We start from the raw sequence: 12,610 nt of genomic DNA on the forward strand, positions 1-12,610 counted from the left end.
TTAGAATTTAGATGCACGCTTGTATGGAAACTGCTGAGTCACAGCTGAACCTCTGATTGATCACCTGAGGTGAGCCATGAGTCAGCCAGAGGAGCACAGGTGAAGGCAATTCACCTGCGCTGCCGGTGACCTCCTAGACCTATTTAAGAGCTGGCTACGAATGGGGAGGGATCTCTTTTGGAGATTGCCTCTACTGGTGTTTTTGGGGTGAGCCCAGGATAAGGGTAAGCCTTCCATTTATTCTCTTTTGTCCTTGTAGTCTACTTTGCCTGACTCTCTTGTTTGTTTTGTGTTTATAACATCCTAATATTCTTTGATTATGCAATGCCTAACTTTTCGTTATACTAAAACAGTACTTTTATATTAGTAACAATTACTATATGACTCACTGTAGGGAGCAGTTATGTTTTTTTCCATTTAAGTTAATTATTTTAAATAAAGGATTTTATATGAGATGGTGGCCCTCTTCCACCTCTTATTATTTGGGGTAAGCAGCTCTTTCAAACTTAGCACGTTTTCCTGAGGTTATGGGAAATCCCCCAGAGGTGCTGCTATTTCTTTTCTGCTTTTCTCATGCTACAGTTCTTTGCACTGCTTTTTTACTCTGCCTGATGACTTCTGTGAAAAACTGAGGAAAAAGTGTTATAATGCTAAGTGTTGTCTTGTTGTTACCAAGACAAATACCAGTCTTGGTGTTATTTTTGCCTTTGGTAATGCAACATCCAGTGAATACTCTTTTGTGGATCTGTATATTCTTTTGTAAAGCAATATACAGACATTGCAGTAAAAGCCCTCACCTCTTTTTGCAGTCACAGCAGGTGCATTTGCACTTAGATCCCTACTGTGTGAAGAGAGAAGGAAAAAATATAAAGAACAACAAAATAACTGTTTAGAACTTTACACCTTCAAGTGTTTGCAACTTGTATTTGCAAAGGGCTTAATTAGTATTTTATAAGTGTTTTATGCAGAACAGACTGTGTAGCACATGAGTGAGAAAAATTTCTTCATTCCTTTGATTGGTTCTTTCAATAACAAGGTATTAGTAATGGAGGGAATGGCTTCAAGTAATGAATTGTACGACTACACATGTATCTGAACATGGTGTAACTGCAGTGCTGGTGTGTTTTTTCAGGCAAAGCTAGCATAAAGTATATGAATTCACTAAATACACCACATATTTTACATGTTATTTTCCTCACTGAAAAATGGGAATGTTGTTGTCTTTTAACCAGAAAAGCCAGATGAAATATTCAGATCAACGCGTCAAGTTACTGAGTGAAATGTTACATGGAATAAAGGTAATGCTACAACTAATGAACTGTGAAAATTGTTTTAGCTTTGTTTTGTTAGCTTTTGAACTTTGAAGACGAGTTAATTTAAAAAAAAAAAAAAATAGGGCTGTTTGAGTAATCTTTCAGCAGATATTGATTGAAATTAAAAAAGAAAACATTTTAACATAGTGTACTTAAAGTGGTTTTTTTTTTTTGAAAAATATTTACGGATTTGACTTCAAAAACTGATTACCCGTTATGCATTAATTTTACTATCACATTTTTTTTATGAGAGCCTAAAATGTATTGATAGCTTTCTGAAAACCTGTACCAGAGTGAAATTTTGGTATGCAGGGAAAATACATCTTAAAGTAGACTACTTGAATTTGTTATTTATACTGTTTGGAAGTAAACTTATTTATTGTTTATGATACATTGGGAATATATTGAAATGTGTAGGATAAGGGGAAACTGGAACACATTTTCCATAAGAACAGCCTAGTTTTAAGTTATCTTGCTTCTAACTTTTTCTTATAAAACATTGAAGTTTTTACAGTTTGATGTTGCTGAATATTTGAAAATGGCATTTGGAGCTTAAGCTTATTTTGTGAAGCATGATCACTGCATTTTCTTTCATTCAAGTAGATCCTCAAACTTTATGCATGGGAACCTTCATATCAAAGGAAGGTCATGGATATCAGAGAACGTGAAGTGGATGTTCTGAAGTCATCAGGATATCTGAAGACTTACTCCGTGTTAACCTTGACCTGTATTCCCTTTATGGTTTGTTTTATAAAAGTATTCTTTCAAGCAGAACTGTTGCTTATGTTGCCAGTTGCTGTAGTTGCTGAATGGTTCAAAAATGTTGCCTCACAGTTTCACAAAAATACAGTATGTGATGAAAGTGGAATGAGACAAAGAGATTATGGATTAGCTTTAGGAGACCTCTGTTTAAAAGCGAGAAATCAAATCCGCATCTCACGAAGCTCATTTTGCTATCTTAATCATGCAGTTGTTTTCTATGCAATAGAAACATTCTGCTTTATATTTCTTCTGTTTTAAGAAGATGCATTTTCAATCTGAAAACGTGGCAGTCCCCTCCCAAATGCTCACCTGCTAAATAAATGAAAAAATAAAATGAATATGAGACAAATTCATCCCAGCCTTATTTCAGCGGGGTTGGAAGGCATTTTTGTCTTTGGCATTCAGGAAAGCATTTGTGCCATTGAATCTTTGTCTCTCTGTTAAACTCCAATGAAAAGTAAAAGGATCAAACTGCAACTTTGTTTAGATATAAATGAACACTCTTCAGGTCAGCTACACCAGCTGAAATCTTCAAGTGCTTAACTTGTAATATGTAACAGGTGAGGAGGAATATTCCTTAGGAATAGTGAAAGGGAGGGTTAAGGCTGTCCAGTCTGTTAATGTTGATAACTGAAATACTTTAAGCAGTGGGTCAGAAAAATTCGTGACGTTAAAATTAACTATACTGAAATTATCAACTTATTGTTTAGCAATTTTGTATGATTCCATCTTGTTTAGGGTTCCTAGTTGAGTTTAAGACTCCTCCTGTACTCAAGAAAAAGCGCAAGACACCCGTAGGGCAGGTTCTTAACTTCAGGCTTTTCTGGGTGATTCTGAAGGCTTGAACGTCTGTTGTGTAGGAGGCCAGTGTAATTTCTGATGATGACAGACTATAATTTTGGGGGGAAAAAAATTTCCAAGTGGTAAAAATATCTGTTGTAAATAATTTTACTATGATACTGTGACTGGTATCACAGCAACAGGAAAAATTAAAAACGAAGTAAATTTCCTGAAACATCATTTGAGTGTTTTTAAGGGGAAGAAATCAATTCCTGAGGTAGGAAAATTATTTCATACAGTTTTGTACAGATCCAGCTGGATCAACTAGAGTAGGCAGGTATTTTACTTGTTGAAATTGTAGTATTTCTGCACACAGCATTGCAGCCAAGTGCAGCAGGTGCAGACAAGTCCCTGCTTAACTATGAACAGAAACAGAAGTCCACATCTTTGAAATGCAAACAAAACAGAACAAAAACAAAATTATATGTGCATAAATTTTAGTTATACCATGAATTTGCTTTTTTTTGTTTGTTTGTTTAAAAGGTTTCATTGTCTACATTTGGGGCCTACTTTTATCTGGATAAGGAACATGTTTTAACAGCTGCTAAAGTTTTTACATCTATTTCTTTGTTTAACATTTTGCGACTACCCTTGTTTGATTTACCATCTGTGATCTCTGCTGTTGCCCAGGTAAAGCAATTATGAGTAAGTGCTGTAAAGCTGATGTTTACTCTCCTTTTGATCTTGTCTTGCTTCATCTATAACTGTGAATGATTAAATCATTTAATTATCTATAGTTATGTTTAGTTGAGATAAAACTGCACACTGTAGGAGAAGCATGAAGGATGTTGAAAGAGTGCCTTGCAGACTTAATGAGTGATAGTGGGGTATCACAGCTGATTGGTACTAAGCTTTCCATTTCTGATTTTAGTTCTTTTAGTAGTCAAGACTAATCTTCTGCTCCTACTCTCTCAACTTCTCATCTTTGCAGTCCAATGAAAAGTGAAACCTATTTGGGCTGCACCTGTTTAAACAACCTGTTATATGTTGGAACCCTTTGTACCAAGTGGTGGAGGCCCAGTGTGGGAAGCATGTTTCTCCAGTCACCACCGAAAGAATTAGAGCAAAAAAGGAGTAAAGCTGCTGAGGGTACCCCATCAAGAAATTTCAGCTCTAATTGTATACCAGTAGGGATGCTGCTAGCTTTTAAGACTCTGTTAGGAACGTACTATGAGCTGCCCATGAATGTACACTGTCACAGTCTTATACAGCCCAGCTTTTTGTAAGGATAGAGACCAATGAAAGCAGCTACCTATGCTGATTTGTTTTCTCCGTGGTCTGTATCGTGTTAGATCAAAAATGAATCTGCCTGAGATCTAGTTCCGTTAGCTTAAAAATTAGTGAAAGGTCATCTCATTCTATGTCACAGCACAGTCATGGACTGCTCATGATGCACTCACAGTAAAATACTTTCATCTTCGTTGTTCTGTGAAGATAGTTACTGTACACTGTTGCATTAAAAATATATATATTTCATCATATGTTTTTGAAAACAATCTAATTGAGTTGGAAGAACCAGCCATTCAAAGATTAACTATGTCTTCTAACATTGATTACTTGAGCATGTTTTGTTATTTTCTAATTACCATGCAGCACATTCTCAGGGAAAAATGAAGCAACACTTACTTATGTCTCTAGTTTGTTCAGTACTTTAAACAAAATAAATTTTTAAACAGGTGAATACCCTCTTTTGAATGCCTGTAATTAAAACAAGGAATATATCTTTCCATACTGTCTAAAGTATTTTAATGTTTTATTTAAGAATTCAGGCATTGCAGGCATGTTGTGCTTGTTATAAATTTTTGTATTCTTCTTGCAGACCAAGGTTTCTCTGAGCCGTTTAGAGGATTTTCTGTTTGCTGAGGATCTTAACCCTGAAGATGTTGATACAAACTACAGTGGAAGTAAGCAGGAGTTACTCATTTGTAATTGGACACTAGTTTACATGGCTTTCATTAAGAATCTCAGCTGATGGAATGGATTAGCAATTCTGCTCTTTTTTCCTTCCTACGACAGACCATGCTGTTGAGCTTACTGCTGCTTCTTTCTGCTGGGAGAAAAATGGCCTGCCAGTCTTAAAAAAGTAAGATTTTTATTATTTTTTTATGAGCTCTGTTAGCTAAATGTGAGATCTATGAAGATTTTTTTTTTTCCAGGATTAGTGTATACTGATTAACACTAGTTCATGGATAGAAGGATATTATTATTTCCAGGGTATCCCATGTAATCTGCTTGGAAAGTCAGATCTGACCTGGTTTCCCTCATGCTTCAAGAGGAGTCTCATAGCATGTGATTTCCTAGCATCTTAGTGAGTCATTTCTTAGGTGTAAATTCAGCTGTGTTTAAACTGCTATACAATGCGGTCCTTGGAGTGTTAGTAAGGAAATGGAGTAAACAAGCTCAAGTGAAGACTCTGTTTGATAACCTCTGTTAAATTTTGCTAGGGCAGATAAAGAGGTTACAGCTTACCCAGTCTAACTCTCTTACCGTGCTGTCTGCCTTATTAATCTCAAGGTTAGAGGAGATGACTTCCTGTGATACGGCATGGATGTCCACATCTCAGACAGCGTAGCCTGAAGTGTAATATCCAGGCATAAACTACCTTCATCAGCCTTAATTAAAGTCTGATATAGTCTCTGTGTAAAGTCTTTCTTAATCTCATTTGCTCTTTAGACTCCGATCTGAAGGAAATATGTTTATCTTAGCATGGGATGTTTAAAGCAGTAGGTGCTAAAATCCACATAGCATGGAGTACAGATGCAGTAAGTGACCTCCTTACTAGTTACTAGTAAGTGTGTGTAACTTACTTGTAAGTATGTGTAACTTACTAGTTACACATTCTGCCATTTAATTGTGCTGTGATGAGATGAGAGCACAAGCTCTTAATCTGCAGACAGGTAAACTTACTCTCATTATTGCATATCAAAACATATGTAAACTGATGCACTGATTTGTCATTGTTCTGAGGGTAAAGCAGAATTTCTTTCTTACAGTGACCACATCCTAAACATATGATGCAGTATTTAAGAAGAGGGTGACTAATTTCTTCCTCAATATTTCCAGCTTGAGTGTCAGCATACCTGCAGGCTCTTTAGTTGCTGTTGTGGGACAGGTTGGATCCGGAAAATCATCTTTTCTTTCTGCTCTTCTTGGAGAAATGGAGAAACTTGAAGGAACAGTTCATAGAAGAGTAAGATTGTCTGTCTGTCCCTCCATCCTCCCACCCTAACCTACTAGCCACTGACTAAATTAAGCAGAATTGCTTTTCGAAGTGCAGCTTTTACTTTTCATCTATTTGTGACTATAAAAATACTGGCAATAGAAGCTTTAGTACTACAATTGCTTTCAATCTAAGTAATTGCAAAGCTATTCTCATTTCTTACATCTTCTATCTAAAATGGATGCCCCTAATTGTCACTGAGATCTTTTCCTAAAAGACTTCACTTAGGGTCTCAGCTCTGTCAGGCTTATTGAAAGTATGTGCACTTACAGTAATTGGAGGCGAGCTGTTGTATAATGATATTAAACAGATTGTTTTTATTGTCTTAGTAAATATTTTAAAACTTTAATAACGTTTGAGTTACGTAAGTAATGTCTAGTTACTTTGAGATAAAGCTAGAATAGCAAACATATTTTTAAATACTGATTTTTTTTTTGTGTGTGTGTGTGTGTGTGTTCAGAAAGCCCAAATAAAATTAATTTTCAACTCTCTTTATTTAGGGTTCAGTGGCTTATGTTGCTCAGCAAGCTTGGATTCAAAATGGCAGTTTACAGGAAAACATTCTCTTTGGCACAGATCTAAATAGGTCATACTATGAGCTTGTTTTAGAGTCTTGTGCTTTGCTGCCAGATTTGGAACAATTACCCAATGGAGATCAAACAGAGATTGGAGAAAGGGTGAGAGTTTGACATGTCAGAAATTATTTGATAATTCAACTTATGGCTTTTGTTTTTATCTGTGATCCATTTGATAATTTATACTGATGACTTCAGTGCTCAAACAAGTGCATACGGCTCAACTCCTTACTTAGCTTTCAACTTCTATTCAAGTACTGAATTCTCATTAGTTTTTGAAATGGCTCTTTTCTATGCAGATATTTGAATCGTTCTTTATTTCCCAAGGGTTTCTCTGTATACTGTAAATAATGCCTGTAAATAGCAGTTAACAAGGTACATTACATTTGTCCATTTTGGAATGGTAAGCTAATCAACAAAGGACAAACTTTCATAAGTTGGATTTTCCAGTAATTACTTTTCTATTTTACAAAACTTTAGGTATCTGAAAAAATATAACAAATTCCCTGTAATGAACTGGTCTTCATAGTATTTTGTATTAAAATGTGAATTGTTTCAGCTTCATTTTGTTTGTTTTTTTTTTTTTTTTTTTTTAGGGTGTCAACATAAGTGGAGGGCAGAAACAGAGAGTGAGTCTTGCTAGGGCTGTGTACAGCAATGCTGACTTGTATCTTCTGGATGACCCTCTATCTGCTGTAGATGTACATGTTGGAAAACACCTTTTTGAGAAGCTCATTGGGCCTTCAGGTCTCTTAAAAAGCAAGGTAAAGCAGGGTGGCTGCTTCTTAAGTTGGAGATTAACTGTTTTGTATAATTCAACTGACATAACTGCGTTCTCTCAGTCATTCTGAGAAAGTTTCTCTCATCTATTGTATTGAAAATCATTCTGAGTTAAGGGAATAAACAGCACAGATGAATCCATAGCTCTGAAGCCTGTCAAGTGGCCATAGCACAGACTGGAAAAAAAAAAAAAATAGCTAAGAGCTGGCGTGACCTGATGTATGGTCAATAAGTACACAGATGTTGTAAAGTATTGAATGATCAATAAGTATACAGAGAAGTTAATTAGTAAGATTATCACGTTAGAAAAAATAATCAGAGATAAATGGAGAGTGCTCACTGGTGTTGTAGGTTCACAAGAAACTTCATGAGAAGCAATCTCCAGAGAGAGATCCTTCCTCAGTGGCAGTCAGCCCTTAAATGGGGTCTAGGAGAGCTGCAGCCAGGCTCCACCCCTCCTGGTCACACAGCTGAATTGCCTTCACCTGTGTTCCCACAGCTGACTCAGTGCTCACCTCAGGTGATCAGTCAGAGGTTCAGGCTGTGATTCAACAGTTCCAATACACCTGGAAATTTGAGTTTTATGACATTTGGTCATTTCCACTTTGCTGACGATTGTTGACAAGTGCAGTAATGTGTGTGGCGTGGCAAATCAAGATGAAACCCTTTGTGGTTACTCTTGATGCCTTGTTGCTGTGAAGAAGTTATAGCCAGCATAGATTATAAAAAGAAGGGCTTGTTGACTAAGAAATTCCACAAGAGAAAGTGGAATCAGAGGAAATAAGTTTTTTCATGTAAGAACTGTTAACGTGGGAAGGTAAGATGGTTGTATGAATTAGTGCAGATTAGTCCTGCTGATTCAAGCTTATTCCTGCAAAACACATGTATCATTGTGAAATGCTTGCTTATTATGAATACTTTACTTATTATAAAGTATGTCTTTCACTTCCCCGCTGTACCTTTCCTCTTTTCTTACTTTGCCTGCTTCATGGCTGATAATATCTGACAGAAGAAAGAGCTCCAGTAATGATAGGCTTCTTGGCAGATATAACAGTAAGACTGTCAAACTATATCTGGTATGTTAACAGCTGTAGTATCTGCTTTTTCTCTTTATGATTGAATCTAAACCATTCCTGAACATAGCGTACAGAGTAAGAAACAGGTAAGTACAAGTAATAAGAAATAGCTATAAGCATAAACTATTTGACGTTACACTTGGCAATTTAAGGAGAAATGTAGTAAAGCTGGCAAAAAAGAATGACTGTAGTAATAAGGTAGATAATTAACCAAAATCCAAGAAAAAATCAACTTCTATGTTAATAAAATGCCTACTTTTAATACTTGCTTTGTTTTTATATGGTGAAATGGAAAACACTGTGTTTCAGACTCGTGTTTTGGTGACACATAACTTAACACTCCTGCCTCATGCTGATCTTATAATAGTAATGGAAGAGGGGAAAATAAGTGAAATGGGCAGCTACCAACAACTCATTTCAAAGAGAGCTAAATTTGTTGAGCTTATTGAAGTCTTCAATGTAGAGAACAGAAGTGAAAAGACAACCCCAAATGAAGGTGAGAACATTCATTATAGTATGATGTATTTATTTTGTATTTTTCATTTTCATTCAAGCTTCCTAAAATATTCCTCTTCCCCTTCCTTGTAACAAACTGAATAATTTCTGGAAAATGTAAAATATTTTCATACGTGTTTTGATATAAAATTATTGGTTGAAATTAAAGTAGAATTCAGGCTTTAGTTCTCTGAGATCAAATGACTTACTCTTTCAATTAAAAGATGTATGATCAAGTTGCCTTAAGCAAATATTTTTGCTATTATATACTGATTAAATATTTTGCTAGATTACCTGATTCTCTTACAAAGGTTATGTTATTCAGTAAATATCCAGAGGACACTTCAAATTTGTCTTCAAGTGTCAAGGACTTATACTGGACACTTCCGATTTCTTTCATCTTAGACTGCTGTAATAAGGTAGAAGGCATAGGAAAATATTATCCATTTGTAGAAGATAAATAAATGAAGCTTTTTGTACTCTTAAGAGATACTTCAGCCAACAAGTGGACAGCATAAACAAACAACAACTTAATACCTTGAAGAAGCATGTTTACAAACCATTTGTGTGGTTTCAGATTCAGTTCTGTACCCTGGTTGTTCAGTATGTGCTCCTCAGGCCTTATACTGGTGCCAGCACACCCAAATATTTGCTGAGATTTGATGGGGAGGAGGGGGAAGACAGAACAGCAAATTTGCAAGAGGCAGCAGGAAGCAGTCTTGGGCTAACTGTAGAGATGGTGGTGTGAGAAAACATGATCTAGCCATGAAGAGTGAGTAAAGATACTATGTTTAACTGTTGTTAATTCTAAGTTGCTCCTTTCAGACATTCAAGCAAACTATAATGTTGCAATTTTTTTTTTTTTAAATATGCTTTTTAATTTCATATTGGGAGGGAAATTTACTTGCTGCCATAGTTCTAGTATTTTATTAAAATCATAGAATTGTTTGAGTTCTAAGAAGTTGAAAGTCATCTAGTCCAGCTCCCCTGGAATGAACAGGGAGGGACACTGACAGTTGCCTCAGGCTGCTCAGAGCCCTGTCCAGCCTAAACCTTGGATGCCTCCAGGGACAGGGCACATCTCTGGTCAACCTGTTCCAGTGTTTCACTACCATTATTGTGAAGAAAAAAAAAAAAAAAAAAATTCTTATATCCAGTCTAAATCTCCCCTCTTTTAGTTTGAAACATTTCCTCTTGTCCTACCACAACAGACCCTACCAAACAGTCCGTCCCCTTCTGATAGCCCTCCTTTATATAGTGAAAGGACTCTGTGATTTCTCTGGGGCCTTCTCTTCTCCAGGCTGAACAGCCCCAGCTCTCTGAGCCTGTCCATGTAAGAGAGGTGTTCCATCTCTTGGAACATTTTCGTGGCCTTCCTCTGGATGTTCTCCAACAGATCCATGTCTCTCCTGTCCTCAGGACTCCACATCCGCATGCAAGGTCTCAGCAGAGCAGAGGGGCAGGATCACCTCCCTTATCCTGCTGGTCTTGCTTCTTCTGATGCAGCCCAGGAAAGAGTTGTTTTCTGGGCTGTGAGGGCTCCTTGTTGCCTCATGTCTATCTTGTATTAAGACCAGTTGACTTACAGGATTCATAACTTAAAATACACCCACCCACTCATCACTGTGTTTCCTTTTTATTTCTAGATCCTTTCACTGTGCCCATCTACTCACTGTATAATGATTGAAACGATTTTACTGTTTTTCACTTTTGCAGTGAGTTCTTCAAATGAAGAGTGCCAACTAGGGAGGAGTCTGCAGCAAAGAGAGTTGTTGAAACCCAGGCAGTAAGTATTAAAAAACAATAGCCATTGCCCATCTGGTGCAATGCTAGAGCAACCCTAAGTTCTGTAGGCTGTGTCGTTATCCTCTGCTTTGAAAACATAGGTTAAGACTGAATGTCCCATTAGCAGTTGGCTGCAGAGTATGCACTTGGAGCTCATCTTCTGGTTTAGTTTTGCATGAGAGAAGTGCATTTGATGCCCTTGCATGAGTTCAGGGGGTCTAGTTCATGGGCTGCTTCCCTGTCTAAAGTATGTTGAGTGAGAGTGAAGGGCACTTTCAGCCTTGGCAGGAGTTGGAGTTTCTAGTATATTAAAAGTTGTTTATGTCGTTTCTTTCATGTTGATTTTTTTTTTTTTTCATTTTCCATCTTTTAAAAAAAAAAAAACTTGCGGTCTTTCAAGTAGTGAGATGAGCTCCTTGATGAATTTGTAATGCCCTTTAGTGGGATATCTATAGGGGAGGAGATAGTGCAAAGCTCCACCAAACAAAGAGGCAATGCAGGACACTTGAGCTTAATCACCTTGGATCAGATATAGTAGAAACAATCATAGCAAATAATTAGCCCTATTCTTTGGCTCAGACAAGAGCTGAGATCCAAGTTTCAGCGTACTTGCGTGCTTCAAAAAAGAGTGGTATTACATTTCTAGCTGCAGAGTCCGTCAGTGCAGGTCAAGCTTAGTTTTATCTGTATGTGACAATACAAGAAATGAAAAGTATATACCTAGTGTGGTCCTCTGAAGTTTTTTAAACAAAAAATTAGAACAGCTAACAGCTAAGAATGGATTGTTTGTAAGAAAGAAAAATTTACAAGATTTCATAGTATACATTTTTACACTTGAATAAAAACGGATATATTTTAGTGGTTTACAAGGAGATTTGAAAGTGTGTTTCTTACTTTCAGTTCTTCAGGTCAGTGGAAAATACTCAGAAATAATAAAGAAAAAGTTGCCACTGGTGGTGTAAGTATCAGTAATAGAAAAAACTCTATTTTTTTTTTTTTTTTTTTTACACATAAGAAAAAATATATTATTTTTGCAATTCACTTTCCTCTTCCTTGTTAGGACTTCCTGGCATTTAATTGCTGCATTTAAAATAAATCTTACAATTTTTTACTCATCTTTAGCAATTTACCCTGATATTTTCTACTTATATGATCTCTAGGCTGTCTGTTTTGCATATTCCAGAAAGAAGATATTTAAAAGATCTTACTTTGGAAAAAAATCTTTGTCTCATCTGTAGGTTTAAATACCTGTGTGCTGGAGCAGAGGCTAGAAATCTTGCATGTTATTAGTTCTTCGGTATTGTTTTGTGTTAGAAATGTACTTTATGCAGTCCTCAAAAAAAAAAAAAAAAAAGTCTGCCACCTGCTAGGGAGATGGAAAAGAACAAATGAAGTAGAATGTGAAGAAGATCAGAATTTCCTGGGGAAATAAGAACAGAGATGTAGATGAGAACTGAGTTTCCAGCAAGAGAAGGCAGACATAGGCACAGAACCTATATTACTGCTATCACTTCTACCTTCCTGTTGGCCCAAGTTTCTCCCTGATAACTTCATTTACAGGGATGATGGAAACTCTATCTTGCTATGCCAAGTTCCCTTGGCTTCAATAGCCCATAGAAGCAGTTTTAAAGTTTCTAACTACAGTGAGGAACAGGAGTAATATTTGCTTTAAATAAACTGCACGCTGAGGTGTTTTTTTTTTTTTGTTTCCTGTTTTGTTTTTGGTAGCAGTGGTGGTGTTTTTTGATTGCTTATCTGTTTAAT

At 36.4% G+C, this 12,610-nt stretch overlaps 1 protein-coding gene across 7 annotated transcripts in view; it reads left to right on the plus strand.

The window, feature by feature from the left end:
* The window catches only part of LOC125692688 (multidrug resistance-associated protein 1-like), a 39,600-nt gene that overhangs the window by 10,592 nt on the left and 16,398 nt on the right, over positions 1–12,610 (plus strand). For 6 of the 7 annotated variants that reach the window (XR_007376803.1, XR_007376804.1, XR_007376805.1 and 3 more), the window contains 11 exons: positions 1,233–1,298; positions 1,917–2,054; positions 3,399–3,545; positions 4,735–4,819; positions 4,932–4,998; positions 5,979–6,105; positions 6,636–6,812; positions 7,307–7,474; positions 8,876–9,062; positions 10,778–10,847; positions 11,747–11,804. Coding sequence is in view for 4 of the 7 variants with exons in the window: in XM_048943534.1 (XP_048799491.1) it covers positions 1,233–1,298; positions 1,917–2,054; positions 3,399–3,545; positions 4,735–4,819; positions 4,932–4,998; positions 5,979–6,105; positions 6,636–6,812; positions 7,307–7,474; positions 8,876–9,062; positions 10,778–10,847; positions 11,747–11,804 (1,290 nt within the window). In the remaining 3 variants the exon portion in view is untranslated. The remainder of the gene's footprint in view (positions 1–1,232; positions 1,299–1,916; positions 2,055–3,398; positions 3,546–4,734; positions 4,820–4,931; positions 4,999–5,978; positions 6,106–6,635; positions 6,813–7,306; positions 7,475–8,875; positions 9,063–10,777; positions 10,848–11,746; positions 11,805–12,610) is intronic. The other variant, XM_048943559.1, reaches the window with a different exon arrangement.

Source organism: Lagopus muta, chromosome 1 (assembly GCF_023343835.1).
Source record: "Lagopus muta isolate bLagMut1 chromosome 1, bLagMut1 primary, whole genome shotgun sequence".
In the NCBI taxonomy this organism is placed as follows: Eukaryota; Metazoa; Chordata; class Aves; order Galliformes; family Phasianidae; genus Lagopus; species Lagopus muta.